The sequence below is a fragment of the Macrobrachium nipponense genome, chromosome 2 (assembly GCF_015104395.2).
Source record: "Macrobrachium nipponense isolate FS-2020 chromosome 2, ASM1510439v2, whole genome shotgun sequence".
Classification (NCBI taxonomy): Eukaryota; Metazoa; Arthropoda; class Malacostraca; order Decapoda; family Palaemonidae; genus Macrobrachium; species Macrobrachium nipponense.
This window is the reverse complement of record NC_087201.1, coordinates 95,021,870-95,038,964: the sequence shown is the minus strand read 5'-3', so window position 1 is coordinate 95,038,964 and position 17,095 is coordinate 95,021,870. Positions and strand designations below refer to the sequence as shown.

Below are 17,095 nucleotides of genomic sequence, written 5' to 3'. Positions count from 1 at the left end.
CCGGAGTGGAGAAATAGGTGTTAATCTTCTCCTGTTCTCCTGTGGTGGTGAGAGTCCTGTAGATCTGGTATGCTAGTTAGAAAAATCCGGCACGCCGGAGTAAGGAGTTTCACCAAACTAGCAACCAGTTATACGCCGGGGTGGGTACAAGAACGGCGGGGAGGAACAAGAGAGAGTTAACCCATAAATGAATAAACCAGAACAGCAGGAGCATAGCTCCGCCATAGAAAAAACTCGCAGGCAGGAGGAGAACCCGGTTGGTGAGCGGGCGCTCCGCCGGCTAGCGGAATTTTCAGCATAAACACACATATATAATACAAAAATAATGATAAAATGCAAGATAAATAAAATCAGAAGCATGTAGCGGAGCTCTTCTCCGTCACCCCCCGATGATGGAGCTGGCGGAACCAGCGGAGCCCGCTGCTGGTGCAGTGGGTGAATGGGGGTGACCGGGGTAGGAGAGAGAGCGACAAGGGACCCTAGGGGGTCTGAGCACGATCGAGCCAGGTGGCCAGCCCAACCTGAGCGCACCCAGACACCCCCGTGGGACCCAGGGTGAGCAGGGTGAGAACGGTAGAACAAGACAGTCTCAATGTACCCCCCTCTCAAGGCTCCCGTATCCTCTCCGAGAAGAGAGGAGGAGGGGAGCGAGCCCAGGTGTTGCCATGGATACATGAGCGAGCGGTACGTGCCTCCCCATCCCCCGTAGGGGAAAGGGAGGCAGGGAGGGGTGACTGAGCCGGTGGCTCAGTGCCATCGCCTGGTCCACCGTGAACGTGGTAGGGCCACGTGGACAGATAGGCCAGGTGAAAGAGATAGCCTAGGCTATCTCTAACCGTCTCAAACATGCAATGTAAAATAAACATAAAATTTATAATAGAAAGGAAGGGAATCAAAAGTAAAAGAGAAAGAAATGTCCTAGAGAAGCTAGGCTAACCGACCTGGGAGGGAGGACGCCTAACTACTCGGGAGCTGGCCTCTGCCGGTACGTAAGAACGGAGGGTGACGGCCAGGGTGGTAGGACTAAAAAGAGAAGGACATGTGTCCTACATGCCTAACAGACCTAGACAAAGGCACATGCATGCATGAACACTGAGCTAAGGTAACAAGGCAAAAGCTCAATCGAGCTAGATTCAAATAAAATAGAATAGCAAATCTTGCACAACACGAAAAACTTAACATAAATACTGCACAGAAATAGCTACAACGGTATGGGAGACCGAAGGAGCTGAATAAGAATTACACGAGGCGAGTCGTTTTGCGGCGAGCCTGTAGCCATGTTGTAGAGGGCACCGTCATATAACCTAAATAAAAGCGGTAAAACGGGCCCTAACTGGCTAAAATTACGTGAAACACTCAGGCAGTACTTAACTTAGTTGCTGCAATAGCTTGAAGCTCCATCACGAAAAGATAATCCAAAAAAGCGATAGCAAAAAAGCACAGCAAGAAAAAACACGTGTGTGCGGGATTCTGCTAACAGAAAGGATGGCCGCTAGAGGCGCTGGTGTTGGCGTGGGAACGCTGGTAGTAGTAGTTGCTGACGCTGGCTGTGTAACAGCTCTCTCTAGCAGGGGGATTTTGTGAAGGAGGGATCTAATTGACAAGAGGCCCGTGGTAGTGGTTTCACTCGCCCCAGAAACCATACCGACAGCCTCTTTTTATAGGGTGAGCGAGTCAGAATGCTCTGACATTCCATTTTGGTTTTTTCTCTGGTAATGTTAGCAATATTTACCCTAGAAATATGAACCAAAAGGATATTTCACGAAGCGACATGGGCTGAGCCCAGAAAAATGATTTACTAATTTTCAGATATCAATATTGATTAATACTGTATTACGTAGTAAGTTTAATATAAATGATATTACATAGTAAAAATAATAATTTCTCTCTCTCTCTCTCTCTCTCTCTCTCTCTCTCTCTCTCTCTCTCTCTCTCTCTCTCTCTCTCTCTCTCTCTCCTACAGAGATGTCTGCCTTTTGCATGATAAATAAATTATTTACTATTTTCAAATATTAATGTAAAAAGCAATACAGTGGTACCTCGAGATACGAAAGGCACTACTTATGAAAAACTCGATATACGAAAGCTGACATGAAAAATTTTACTGCTCTACATACGAAAAGTTTTCAAGATATGAAAGGTTTCTGAAAGTCCGAGATTCGCTCGATAACAATTTTTAAACTTAAGCCGCGCGCCGCCACCTTAGTTTTAGTAGACTCGCCACCATCCTCCTGCTCTCCCATTGGTTCCTGATGCTAGCCAAGCCATGAGATCCTCTCCTATTGGACAGCATCCCTCCCATCATGCATCTTATGTGGTGGCGTACCTTCGCTCGGCCACTTCACACCCGAAGCTTTATCCTACGCATGCAGCATTCATTCGGTCCAACGATTTCGTTTAGTATCGTAAATTCGTTAGTGATTTCGTTGTGCTACTTTATCGTGGTGTGAGAACCTAATTAGCATACGTACTACATACATAACTTAATTACGAACAGTACATATTAGTCATGGGTCCCAAGAAAGTTGCTGAAGTTCACAGAAAGAAGAGAATGCTTTCTATGGAGACAAAAATGGAGATAATAAAAAAGTATGAAGCTGGCTTGCGGTTGAGTGTGATCGCTAAGGAATACGGCCGAAATCCGTCGACGATAGGCACCATCCTTAAGCAGAAGGAAGCCATCAAAGCAGCTACACCTTCCAAGGGCACGTCTTGTATGGATCAAGGACAAAGAAATCGATGGCGATACGATAACTGAGACGGCAATCTGCCAGAAGGCCAGCGCTATTTTCGGCGATTTGATTGCCCAAGCCGAAGACGACGGCGGAGAGGGGACATCAACGGCAACCCCAGAGTTCAAGGCTTCTCATGGGTGGTTCGAAAAATTCCGTAAACGGACTGGCATCCATTCGGTTGTGAAGAAATTGAAATTACGTAAAGTATAAAAAAGTAAAAAGAAATGTAAAAATCTAAAAAAGACATAATGAATTTTATTTTAAATTTTTTGTAAAGTTAAGTGTTACAGTTTTGTTAATGTGTTTTGTTAAGTTTAGTTTGTTTTTGTTTTTCTGACATTTTTTTATGTGTTTCGTAAAGTTAAGTGTACGTATCCGCCTTTTGTCCTCCTCCTCCTCTGCCACCACTTTCGGAGATAGCCTCACTCGAAAGGTAAGCTTCCACATTTTACGTTACAGTAATAATATTTCTTGTACACTAATATACACTTTATTTACAGGTTTTGCATTTTTATTATTAAGTTACGTATTGAATGGTCCAAATTGTTTTAGTATTTCATTGTTTATAGGTCAATTTAGCTTTATTATGAAATTTACTGTGGTGTTTTTAGAGGGCTTGGAACGTATTAGCCATTTTACATGTAAAATGTGGTCCAAGATACGAAAAACTCATGATACGAAGGGCGCCTCGGAACGGAAGTTTTCAGCAAAAGCGTGTGGGTTATAGTAATTGTTGGCTAGATTGTAGAATTAACTGCTTTGAAAGTTACTTGGCTAAGATTAAGGTGTCTTGCAGGTACATTCGGACATGTGCACAGCTAGCAGGAAGTGAAGTATTGAGTAATGAAATTAGGAAAGAACACTTTGAAAAAATGTCTTCCGGTATTCAGGATGTTATTAAAGGTATGTATAATTTTTTTTAATTAGTGGTCCTTTTTCTCTAGAACACTTATATTTTCATTAGAAATTTATTGCCATTCAAAGGTTGCTGTGCTAAAACCAAAACTTATAAATGGTAATTTCCCCTTATGCAGTGAAATAGGTTCTCAGTAAAATTGTTCTTGCTTAAAGCTATGTACTATAATTCCATACTTTTTTTGTAAGTTTGTTTGTAGCATATAAACTAATGGTACAGTTTATTTTAGAATTGTATTCATTAAAAATATCCTCAAAAATTAGTAATAAAATAGCCGTTTTAATAATGGCCATGGGAAGGTGAGTTACACAGCAGATTCCTGTCCCAGACTGTAATGAGAAACCCTGTCACCCTCTCAAGAAGGAAGGTAGAATAGAAAAATACCATTAATCTGTATTTGTTGTGCACTCAAAGTTTTTGCACTCAAAGGTCATGCAGCTTTTGAGCTGTTTATTAAAACTTATAGTTATTGAATTGGATTTCAGTTATTTTTCTGTAATTTGTCTATAAAATTTCAAACCTATTTTCTGCCTGTTATGAATTATATAATGTTCATTGGTAACAATCATAGAAGGTAGACTTTAACAGACATTGTTACTCCTTGCCCTCATTATAATTACTGTTCATGGTTATTCTCTTTGGAGAATATCTAGTATATGAAGAGGACTCCCATTGTTGTGATATAGAACTACCTACACTTGTTACTCAATTTAAAGTTCCAGAAATTTTGCATGAAAATTCTATTAGTGCAAGATGAAATGCTGAAATGTTTAAATCTTTTTTATATACAGATTCACCACTAATGATACCTAGTGAAAGGATTTTTGAAGTTACTGGCATAAAGCTCATCTCTGAGGATAGAATAATCTTGGATTCTGAGGTGCAAGTTGAACTTGGAGTGTTCAGTCAGCTTCCAGAAGATCTTACGTGAGTTCTGCCATATTTTGGTATAATGATATTGTGCATGTAGGGAATAATGAGTTTAATGAAAAGCATTCCGGGTGTTGTTTGTCCTTGAACATGAAGGGGAAAATTTCTTTACTTAAACTTCATAGCTATTAGGAGTTTTGAGGGTGATTATAGAAGATTGATCACAGGAGAAATATTTTCAGTTGAAATCCCCAAATGAACATTTTGTACAAACAAAAATAAGGTTGTTAGAATGGCACTTAATTTTGCAGTTTGTGCAGTAAATATCTTGAACACCTTAATAGAATTATATTTTTGCTAATAGAAAACTATGTGTAATTTTCTGAAAAATGTTTTTAAGTTAGTGTTTCTATTCAAATTAAAAAATTGCAACTTTTACTGTTGTCATGAAGGAGAGACAGAGTTGAATTGCTAGCTGTAATAATCTCCTCTTTTTTTGCAGTTTCATTGTCCTTAAATAGATTGATTAATGGAAGCTATAATTATTGTAATTAAATTAATAAAGCCTTGTACTAGCACAGGTTCTGTTTGTGAGTTAAAAAGAGGATGATCTTTGAAAGAACATTTATTCATCTTCATATTTATCTGCTATTCTTTTGGGTTTTTCATGGCTACTCTATATAACCCAATCTGAATGTAGAAAATCTTGTGTTTCATAAACAAAACCATTCAGATTGGATGACTTTATTTCAATCAATAGTGAATGACAAGTCTCGGAAATATATGTAAACTACCCATTTATTTTTAGATTATATATTGTTCAGAGTAGTAGCATTGTTTTGTAACAGTATCAAACTGAAAAATCGCAAGTAAGTATACTTAGGGTGAGAATCAGGAACGTAATTAGTGATAAAAGTGAATGCAGTGTCGGACAAAGAATAAGTGTTGGTTTAAAATGTTTGTTGTGATGCAAATGGAAGAAGTTTGAGAATAAATAGGAAAAGCATTTTTTGATCTGAGAAAGCATTTCACTGTCGTGATATTGATACTGGTGGAAGATTATGGAGGATATGTCTTAGAGGGTAATTTGTTAATATGTAAAAAATTTTATAATGAGAGTGAAGCATTTATTACAATATGGAAATGGTGAGCATCAGTATTACATTCTATAGATTTGAATAAATTGAGAGGGAAAGAGTTTCCATTACTTCTATAGCCCATAAATTCACTAATGGCAACTTTTAGACTGGCTAAAATCAAGAAGCAGGTGGCTCATGAGTTAGTTGTGATCTTGACTTCAAGGGAACAAGTACTACTGCCTCTTTCTCTCACATGACGTCTTATTATATATTTGCTCATAGATATACCCAGGGGTTACTGTTGGTTTTGGTTATTATCTTTTATGATAGTACATAAGTCAGTTGTAATTGTAATTTTGCAAAGAAATATTATAAAAGACATGTATAATCCAAAAGTCATTAATTATATATAATTTTACAAAATGAACTACGTATATTTATTTATTAGAAATAACATGTATAACTTGGTAAGATTTACAATTATCATGTAAAAGAGGCTTCACAAGGGATTGTAAATGTAGTCATTTTCAACTTCTCGTAGAAGGTAGGGAAAATTTTATAGAATTTGTTTTCTTACACCTTGTGCATTTGCATATATTCTTTCCATTGATGTGTTATTTTTTCGTAAATTGCCTGACCTCAAAGTTTAACTGGCTCTTAAGAGTTGAAGATGCTTCCTACACTCTGTTTTTCTTCAGAACTCCAATTTATCCATTTTCTCCAGATTGAAGTAGTAACTGCGAAGATTCTGTAATTTCCCACCCAGAGTTGATGCAGTTTCCTTCATGTGAAAGATTCTGGACGTTCAGGGACATGTTTCCAGCTAAGGTGTTGTTGCTTCGGCACTCACTTTCATGACTTAGTTACCTTAGTTCAAGATTTACACAGATGCTATTCACATCCATGGATGTGTTTCCCCAAGAGATGTGTCATTATCTTTCCTTCACAGGCGTGTCTTCCCGTCATGTACAAAAGGCTAGTTCCAGCTTTAGTGCCTGATGTTCATGTCTGCAGATGTGTTTCTGGTGATGGCCGTAATGTTAATCACGTTTGCGGACGTGTTTCAAGTGACAGCAGATTTATCATAGCAGATTTGCTCCTTTGGATATTTGTGGTAGAGAGAGAGAGAGAGAGAGAATGTTGTCTTTCCCCATTTTCCAAGAAACAACAAATTTTTAATCAGTTTGTATTTTTATAGCTAACAAACCTGAGGTCTTAACTGTAGGATAAATCTTCTGGCACTAGCTGGAAACTGGGTAAAAACAATATAAAATTGTAAATGTAAGGAATCTGTGGCATCTGGCAACCAACGCATAGGTGTGGTAGAAGCGAGTCAGAGACCGTGCTTGAATCCAGTGACTCATCAGTCTTATTCCAACCCAGAATGAAACATAAGAGGGGTGGCTAGAGGTGGGCAGTCAGTGTCAAGACCACAGATTTTTTGGCTATGAAAAATACAAATTAATAAAAAATTTGTCATTTGTTTATATGCGGAATAAACCTTTAGTCTTAACAGTAGGATAGCCTCACTCTTGGAGGGAGGTATGAGAATCCTAAACCGACTGGAGGTTTGGCACACCTGATCATTCTTCGTAGAAATGACAATTCTAAAGAGGAGGACCTGAACCTTTGAGATGTTAGATATGTTTATATCTAACACTCAGTCCACTGGGTTTACATTCAATGAAACATGTCCAGGTTCATTGCATAACAGAAGTCAAAGATCTATATCTTTTCAAGCAACAAACCATGTTAGCCACAAGAAATGGGTTTGTCACCATTCCTCACTCCCCTTGCTTGAGAGAGGAGTTGAAACTACTGAGAAGCAGATTGTATGTTTTAAGGAACATCAAAGCACTGCTTTGTTATCTGAAAGCCTCGTCACCTAGAGCTGAGGTTTCATAGACTGTATGTTAACCCTTAATGGACTGATTACCCCTTGAGAGTAGTAATAACAGCTTTGGAGTGGGGGACGGATTAATCCTGTAGATAAACAATATTATGCGCCATTGATTTGGAAAGAATCTGGTGGGAAAAAGGTGCCAATACTTCTATAGCCCATAAATTCACCAATAGCAACTTTTACTCTGGCTAATACCAAATGTGGGCATCTCAGGACTTCAGTTGTACTGCTGACTTGAAGGGAGAATATACTGCGTTTTTTTCTCACATGATGTTTTTTTGTAAATTTGCTCATAAATATACCAAGGGTTTGCTGTTGATTTTTGTTCTTGTCTTTTACGATAGTAAATCAGTTGTAAATGTCATTTTGTTAAGAAAAGTGCAAAGAAATATTAGAAAAAACATGTTCAATAAAAAAAAATGTTACTGAATCTTTGCTCTTAGCAAATTTACTATATATTTCCACATATAAGACGACCTTTAGATAAGACGAGGTAAAAAATCATGGCAAATTTTCATTAATTTATCTCATATCTGTAGTATAGGACGACTTCTAAATTACAAAACAAAATGTTTTTTGAAAAAAATTGATTATTTGCAAAAATTAAACAGTACAACTACATTTATAATAATGATGACTTAAACAAAGGTTGTTTTGCTTGTTGTATCCAATTACAGTACTTGTATTACTATTATCATATTGTTACTGTATTACAAATAAACATTATGTTCATCATTTGCATTTGATATTGTTTACATTCTCAAAATCTCTGCTGATTTTAGTACTATTATCGATAATCTTCGTTGCCATTATTTGTTAGAAGAGATAATTCGGAGATACCTTTTATAGTAAATTAACAAAGTTTGGTTGAAAACATGTACATATTACTTCATTGTATAAGTAATTTCTCCAGTTCCAAACATCACTTAACCACCTGGCTGTTATTAGTTTTATTCAGCCTCGGCTATAACCTGAAACTTTAATTTACTAGTACTGTTGTTTCTTGAGATCTCCATTGCATGAGGGATGAACAAAAATGCATTATTTTTACTTATGGAAGCCACCATTGGGAATCGGCAGGGTTTAACAATTTGACAATTTTATGAGAACTCTTAAAAACTCTTGATAGTTACGGTAAATGATGTTAGCAATCAGCTGTTTCTCAATTTGGGTGTTTATGTCATACGTTTACAATAATCACTTCATCCAGAATTCTAAAAACCGGATTTTTTTTGCTAGAGTATCATTAGGATTACATTCTATGAGAGAGAGAGAGAGAGAGAGAGAGAGAGAGAGAGAGAGAGAGAGAGAGAGAGAGAGAGAGAGAGAGCATTGCCTCGGTTAGGTTGTTACACTGATATCCACTTGCAAAAGTATTGAGAATAATGATAATTTTAATAAAACTTGTTTTACGGTAATCATATTGTATGTATTATAATATTACAATATACATATGAAGAGAGCGATGATGTGTCATTTGCATTCTAGTTTTCTTTAGTCTTAAAATAATCAGCTGATTGCATTTTACCTATATCATCACTGTCTTTAGTTGCCGAATGGAACTTAATTTAGAGATACATTCCTTTCGTAAATTATCAAAGGTGGGTTTAACAAAGCAGATTCTATGTCATGTTTTTCATACAGACGTTACCTAAAAGGGAAACCATTGTTTTGTTTCGTTGATATTCTCAAACAGCCTGCTAATAAATATGCATCAATGAATGATAATTATCATACAGTTATCATCCATAATAGTGAACTGTTCTTAACAGTTACGAACAGCTTTGTGTGCTGCATCCTGTGATATTCACAGCATTTTTGTTATAAGAGCATGGGGAACATGAAAATTGAAAGTGTCATGAAATCATTTAAAAAATGCCATGGTTTGTGCCAAAGATGATGTGTATGATATCAACGACGAAGCCGAAGTCGACTTGCCAGAAGCAGACTGGAACTCCTATGATGATGGCTAATGTAATCAATCTTTTGATATGTATTAGAAACTTTTAGTGAAAAATTAATATTGTTACCTTAAATGTTATTATTACTGTAATTACACTACCACTGAAGTTTCTAAAACATGGGTGTCAAACTCATGGCCTGCGGGATGGTCTTAAGTGGCCCGGAGGTGCCAAGAGATTTTTCAACTCGAGCTGTTATAACTGTTAGAACTGAGGAAAATTTAACTAAAGTTATTAAACTGTTAAAACAAGACATAATAAGTTTTACCTTTCATTCATATGACAATAATTTATTAATTTATTTCATATTATCATTGCTGCCAATAAAGGGATTTTGACAAAGGAAAAATCTATTTCTGGGCAAGGACCTGTGTCGCCCAGTGAAATGTCCCTTTAGCACACATTTCTAAGGTATAAATATTGCTATAATACCAGAGAAAAAAACTAATATGGAAATGCCAGAGTATTCTGGCTCGCTCACCTAATTTAAGGTGTCGGTATGGTTTCTGGGGCGAGTGAAACCACTACCAAGGTCCTTTGCCATTTAGATTCATCCTTCTTCAATATCCCTCATCTACAGAGGAGCCGATCTAAGGCCCACTACTCGCTTCCATTACGGCTAGCGCCTCTGACGTCATTCCTGCAGATAGCACCCAAGCTTGGGCAAGACAAGTGGGGGGGGGGGGGGGTAAAAAGCAAAGGGTGGGATTTCACTGGGCGACACAGGTCCTTGCCCAGAAATAGATTTTTCCTTCGTCAAAATCCCTTTTCTGGGCTCAGCCTGTGTCACTAGGTGAAATAGTACCAGAGAAATGGCCATACAAGCTTGGAAAAAGGAAGCACACAAGTAAAAGTATAGGATAATCAAAATCAATTAAGGTCAATTGCTATAATCTAGATACAAGGTTACAGAATAAGTAACAACAGAGCAATTCGAACCTTAACTCTAATCCAATATACAAAACATAACAGTTACTTAAAAGTACATAGTAAGACTAAGTGGAAATTGGGACTAGTCCCAGATACAAAACATATTGAAATTATCATAAGTATATACAACATGTGGCATCCAAGGTACAGTACGACTACATTGACAACTGAGCTACGGCAAGAATGCTAGCGAGGCAGGTAGGAAGAGAGATATAAAGTAAACTACTTACTACTAAATTAAGCAGTGTCAGGGGAAACTGTGTTTCCGGCTGCCACTGCTGGAAAATTTAAGGGCTAAGGACTTAAGTAATGGCGTTTGAATACTGTCAAGGACCAGCCTTGTGTAACTTCTTCAGATCATCAAAAATTCATGTGATGAAAACTAAAATAAAGTAGCTACTGCCCTAACATCAGGTACCCGTGGGAAGGACTGCGGGTTGGGTTGTTTTATAAAGATAAAATCTTGTCTAATTCCTTTTAAGGAAAGGTGCCTCCCTTTTCCCTAATGAACAGAGGGCCTGAAGTATCAGGGGCGTTCTACAATAAGCTTTTAGTGAAGTAACTGGTCAATAAGGGGGGGGGGGGCCGGGTCCGTGGAAGTGGGACAATTTTCCATGGCGTTTGAATACTGTCGGAGATTTCCAGCCTGTGTACTTCTTCAGATCATCAAAATTCATGTGATGAAAATAATTAATAGAGGTAGCTACTGCCCTAACATCAGGTACCCGTGGGAAGGACTGCGGGTTGGGTTGTTTTATAAAGTATAAAATCTGTTGTCTAATTCCTTTTAAGGAAATGGTGCCTCCCTTTTCCCTAATGAACAGAGGGCCTGAAGATATCAGGGCTGTTCTACTTAGATAAGCTTTTAGTGAAGTAACTGGACATAAGGGCGGGTCCTGTGGAAGTGGGACAATTTTCCATGGGGCCCATCTATCCAGTGGGTCCTCATTCTTAGCTAGAAATTGGCGGTCTGGAGAAGGTAACACTTCTCTTGAAGGGAGAAACTCTTATATGATCTGATTCTCTAGATGGAGCCGACAGTTCGGAAATTCTGGCTCCTGAGGCCAGACTTATTAGGAATAATGTTTTCCTTAAGAGAACTGTATAGTCACATGAGTCATTGTTAGTGTCCGAGGCCAATTTAAGGACATCATTTAAGAACCATGACACAAACTTGGCCCTCTAGCGCAAACCTGGGGGATAGATGAAAAATATGAATCTGTTAGATCTATTTTGAATCCAAACTGGAAGATCTTCTTAAGAGCAGACTTAGTAGTAGTAATAATACTAGCTGCTAAACCTTTCTCAAATAGTGTCCTAAAAAAGGATATAGCCAGATTCGTGGTCATGGTTTGTGCATTAGAGTCCCTCAAGAATACAGCTAGTTTTTTAACTGCTGAATCGTATTGACGCAAGGTCGATTCACATTTATCAGATTCTAAGAACAAGATGTTCTGGGGATCGATATTAGCATCCCTTTGTGCTGCAAACTTCATGAAGTCCATAAAGTTAGGGCTCTCTGAATTCCTGAGGAAGCGAACACAGTCCGCGTTTGCATTAGTTGTGATAGTTTGGGATTGGGAATCCGTTGAGGTCAGAGTCCCATTTCCAGTAGTAGTGGGAACCAATTGCTCTTGGGCCAATTGGGGGCTATTAGAGCAATGTGGCCTTTGAACGTCCTGAGTTTCTTCAGGACTTTCAAGAGAAGATTCACTGGAGGAAAGAGGTAAATCATCTTCCACACATTCCAATCTATAGCCATCGCGTCCGTGGCATAAGCCAGAGGGTCCAGGTTGGGGGCCACATAACAAGGGAGTTTGTGGTTCGACTCGGTGGCGAAGAGATCTACCTGAAGCCCCGGTACTAGTTGACAGACCCAACTGAATGACTCCTTGTCCAGGGACCACTCCGATTCCAGCGGAACTGAACGTGATAGTGCATCCGCTACCACGTTTCTTACCCCCGCTAGGTGAGTGGCTGACAGGTGCCATTTGTTCCTGTCTGCTAGTGAAAATATGGCTATCATGACATGGTTCACGTGGCTCGACTTGGAGCCTACCCTGTTGATGCAGTGTACTACCACTGCACTGTCCAGCACCAGCTTGATATGAGATTTCTTGGCTGGATGAAGATTTTTCAGGGTGAGGAACACTGCCATAGCTTCCAGTACATTGATATGAAGCTGGCGGAATGGTAGGGACCAGGTTTCCTGTACCTTTTTGTACTGTGAGTAACCGCCCCAGCCGCTTAGTGATGCATCTGTGTGGATCACTAAGGCCGGCGGAGGGAATTGTAGCGGAATTGTCTTCGACAAATTCTTGATCTCCGTCCACGGGCGGAGTCTCTTCCGTAAGATCGCCGGGATAGGTGCTAGATTGTCCCGGGATCTCTTGTTTGCTCTTGAATGCCAAACCTGGTTTATGTCCTTTAGTCTGGCTTTCAGAAGAACGTCCGTTACTGAAGCGAATTGGAGAGAACTTAAGATTCTTTCTTGGTTCCTCTGGGACATCTGTTTGCACTTGAGAAATTGTCTGGTTGCTTTGGGTATTTCTCTCCTTTTCAACGGTGCAATTGATAGAGTGTGGGAGTTTAAGTCCCATTGAACCCCTAGCTACTGGAAGCGGGACTCCAGTGTTAGCCGGGACTTGGTTCTGTTTATCTGGAAGCCTAGACGTTCCAGAAACCGGATTACTTTGACTGTTGCTTTGCGAGATGCTTCGATGCTTGTGGCCCACACGAGCCAATCATCCAGATAAGCTACTAGCATTATTCCTTGAGACCTTAGTTCTTGAACAACTGTCTCCACCAATTTTGTAAATACCCTGGGGGCTATGTTGAGCCCGAATGGCATTACATTGAAGGAGTAGGCCTGCTTTCCTAGTCTGAAGCCTAGAAACGGGCGGAAGTGCCTTGCTACTGGAACATGATAGTAGGCATCTGTAAGATCTATAGAGGTGGTGACGGCCCCACGGGGAAGTAAGGTCCGCACCTGCGAAACGGTCAGCATCTGGAACTTGTCGCAATGAATGAATAAGTTGAGACGGGACAAGTCTAGAATTATTCTTCGCTTGTTTGAGTCTTTCTTTGGCACGTTGAACAAGCGACCTTGAAATTTTAAATGCTTGACTCTTGACACTACTTTTTAAAGGAGTTCTTGAGAATACTCTACCAATTCCGCTGTTGGTTCCTGATGAAAGGTGTGGGATGGAGGGGACCTTTGAGCCAACTCCATCCTAGACCTTTGGACACAATGCTTTGGGCCCACTTGCTGAACCTCCAATGGTGACGAAAGATGAACAGCCTCCCTCCTACCTGGGGATTCTCACTGGTTTGAGGAAGGGCATGCACCACGTCCTCCTCGGGAACCCTTGCCTCGGTTGGTGGCCCTTCCACCGCCCCGTTGACGGAAGGCGCCTCTAGCTCTGCTACCCCTGCCAAACCTGTTGAAGGTTTGAAAGGACTTGTTTCTCAAACACTGGGTTGTAGGCAGGGGAGACAGTGTAGGAGGCTGAAGCCTATGCCTGTTGCGCCGATTGTGTCAGCAGCACAAACTGCTGTTGTGGCTGCATCTTAGAGGTAGAAGGTTGCGGTACTTGAGATACCGGAACCGCCTGTACCAGTGTCTGTTGTTGAGGAGCCTGGAAGGGCTGGAACTTCCTAGGCTTCTTCTTTGACTTGGGATTCGATCCGGCGGACTCCGGTTTTCGTTTGGAGATGAGTCCCCAGCAAACCCTTAGGCTCTGGTTGAACCTGACCGCCTCGCAGTGAACTTCGTTCACTACCGAGGCCAGGAAGAGGTCAGAGCCCCATATAGATGAGGCTAAAAGCTTGTTAGGCTCGTGGCGGATTGTGGCCTCCGCCAGCACGTTTCCTGCAATTTTGTCTAGCTATGGACGAAATCATACAAGTCACATTGCATAGAGTACAAAAGTGACTTGGCGATGATCTTGAATAACGGCTCTTCTCCATAGATTAGAGCCGATACTTCTGTCATAACTAGAGAATTGAGGACCTGCAAAGCCTCATCCTGGCGTCATAATCAGTTTGAATGAGGTTCTCTGACAGCCTAGGCAATCTCTCGCTAAATAGCGTGATGGCGGAGTCTGGCTTTAGCTTACCTACAGAAAAGGTGGCAGGAAGATCTACCCAGTGATCATCAGTTCTGGGGAGCAGGAGGGAAGTCGGTTCTGTCTCCCGGAGCTGTGGCATGGGTTCGTCCTTCATTGCTGCTTGTAAAGTCAATTCTGCCACCTTCGACGTGAACGGGATGGGCGTATCTTTGTCCATGGTGAAGATTGTGAAGGGGCTCTTAAATGCTGTAACCCTGGTATTGGTGCACTGCCACTCCTCCAGGTTACGCAACCATGCCTGCTGGGCTTGGTCCCGGGAAATAATTACCGTTTCTTTTGGGACCTTGTCTTCTCTCCTCATAGCTGCTTCTGTGAGGCGGACATAGCCTATGAAGGGGGGCTGTAATCCTTGCGGATAGATCTCGAAGTCCTCAAACCTTGGAGTTCCACAGCCCTCAATCGTCAGCATGCTGTCCACAAAAGGAGCATACGAAGCTACCCTCCAAGGGTTGTTCGGAGTAAAGGGAGGAAGGGTAGACAAGTCCAGCATTAGCAAGCTCTGAGCTGCCAGGCCGGACTGTGGAAGTCCTGTCAATGCATTTTCCTGGAGACCTGCAATAAGGTTCTCCTGGGTAACCAGTTTGTCCGAGATAGCCCGGATAGACTGCCCTGACTCCTCTAAGGAGGATGACAACTGCACAAACATCTCCTGGAACTTTGATTGCACCAAGTTCCCGACCATGCTGCCCATCTGCTGCATAATATTCACCGAAATATTTGCAGAGGTGTCAGGGTCAAAGTGGGAAGGTTCTACCTACTCCTTAGGAGTCTTGGGTCTGGCTCCTTTTGAGGTGGACGCCTCAGGGTCGGAGGAGGGGGGCTGAGCCCTCTCCTTAGAAGACTTAGTCCTCGACCCTTTAGAATAAGAAGCCAGCTTAGCCTTGTCAGCTCCGGGATGGTGAGCCGGAGACTTACGGGAAAGGCTGGTACCTAACTTCTTAGACAGGGACTTCTGCAGCGCTTTAAAGTCTCGCTTGCCTTTGACTTTAGGGATCGCCAAGGTGGACTTCGGTCTGACCAACTGAAGTCCCCCGGTGAATCCCTGGAAAGAGGTTGAAGTTGAAGGGGAAGAAGCTCTAGATGGACTCAAGGAAAACCCTTGAGCCCCTACAGTACCTGCCTCACAAACATTCTTACCTGTGCCCATGCCTTCAACAGTCATGGGCTCGAGGTCTAGGTCCAGGGCAGCTACTTCCTGCGCGACCTCCTGCGTAGCAGCCTCCTCCGGGGGCTGAGAGACTTCCTCTTGGATTGAAGCGATCAGGGGAGCTGCCACTTCGGGGTCCACGTACAGTGCTCTTCCCGCCGGGGAAGATGAGAGTGGCCTTCTCCTTGGAGAGGATGTAAAGTTGTCCCTTGGTGACATTACGGCCAAACCCACCAACCCAGGCCTTCAGGGTGGCTAGAGCAGTCTCCCGGACCGCTTGGGCGCCCTGAAAGAGAGGGTTAGCGTTAACACTTAAGACTACTTAGGTTAAACTGTAACTTGACTTAATGGACATATCAAAAGGATATAGCTGTCATTGGTACTCATTGTATTACTGTGCAGATTCCGAAACACCACCTACCTCAGAGGAGACTTGGTCTATGAGCTCGTAGCATATAAGGCAACTCTCATGGTGCCATACCAGGGACTCGTTGAGGCGGAACGCGCAGGTGGAGTGGGTCCGGCAGACCTCGTGCCCACAGGGGTCTTGAACTACAGCATTGCAGCCAGACTCCATACAATGGGTGACCTGTAAGTGAAATGATACATGAGTATCACCACTAACCTTCCGGACTAGGTCCGTGGTTGTGATATGCCATGACTCCGGAGTGCTCCGGTGTTGATAAGTAACAAGGTCCAGTCTCTACCTGCTCTTTGGCTGTGTATTGTGGTGAGGCATCCGGCAGGATCGGTAGAACCTCTTGAAACAGTGTGTTTCCGGCGATGCCGGAGAACAATGTAATTACTGAATCAGGATAACCACCTATTCCATATGCCGGAGCAAGGAGTAGTCCGTACAAACACCGGGTGAGGAGCAGGGGGAGACCAGGAAGAAAGTAAAACGGCGGAGGTGTAGAGGAACTTAAAACTAGAATAAGTTGGGAGATGATCCCTGGCGGGGTTGTGGGACTCTGCCAATAAACTTAAACTAAAGGTAATGGATGTAATTATATGTAAAAGAACATGCATGCAACAAGCGTACCCTTATAGGGAGGCCGGAGCCTCCACCACAGTTCACCAACCCAAGGCGGACCTGGCTACGCCGGGGTCCTGAATCCGCCGGAGCGGAAAGAGATGGTGGCTAACGGTAGGGAAACACCACCCGAGAGCCAAGCTCCACCGAGCCTGGTGGCCAACTGAGGCTCGGCCAAGCCGGGCTCCCCCCTACTCAACTGGGGAGAGCGGCAGGGAAGCTGGCCCGCTCGTCGAGAGCCCTCCAGCCACCTCCCCTGTTCCCCTTGAGAGGGGGGGAAAGGGAGGGTTGCTCGGATCGGCTGCCTGAGACAGCGTGAGCGAGCGTACCTCCTACCAAGGTGGGGGGAGAGGGACTGGAAGGACCGACGCGGGGTGGCTCATACGCGGTC

At 42.1% G+C, this 17,095-nt stretch overlaps 1 protein-coding gene across 1 annotated transcript in view; it reads left to right on the top strand.

Moving 5' to 3' along the window:
* Positions 1-17,095, top strand: part of LOC135221255 (trafficking protein particle complex subunit 10-like) — a 432,269-nt gene that overhangs the window by 167,154 nt on the left and 248,020 nt on the right. The window contains 2 exon segments of the mRNA XM_064259071.1: positions 3,532-3,638; positions 4,443-4,578. Coding sequence (XP_064115141.1) covers positions 3,532-3,638; positions 4,443-4,578 — 243 coding nt within the window.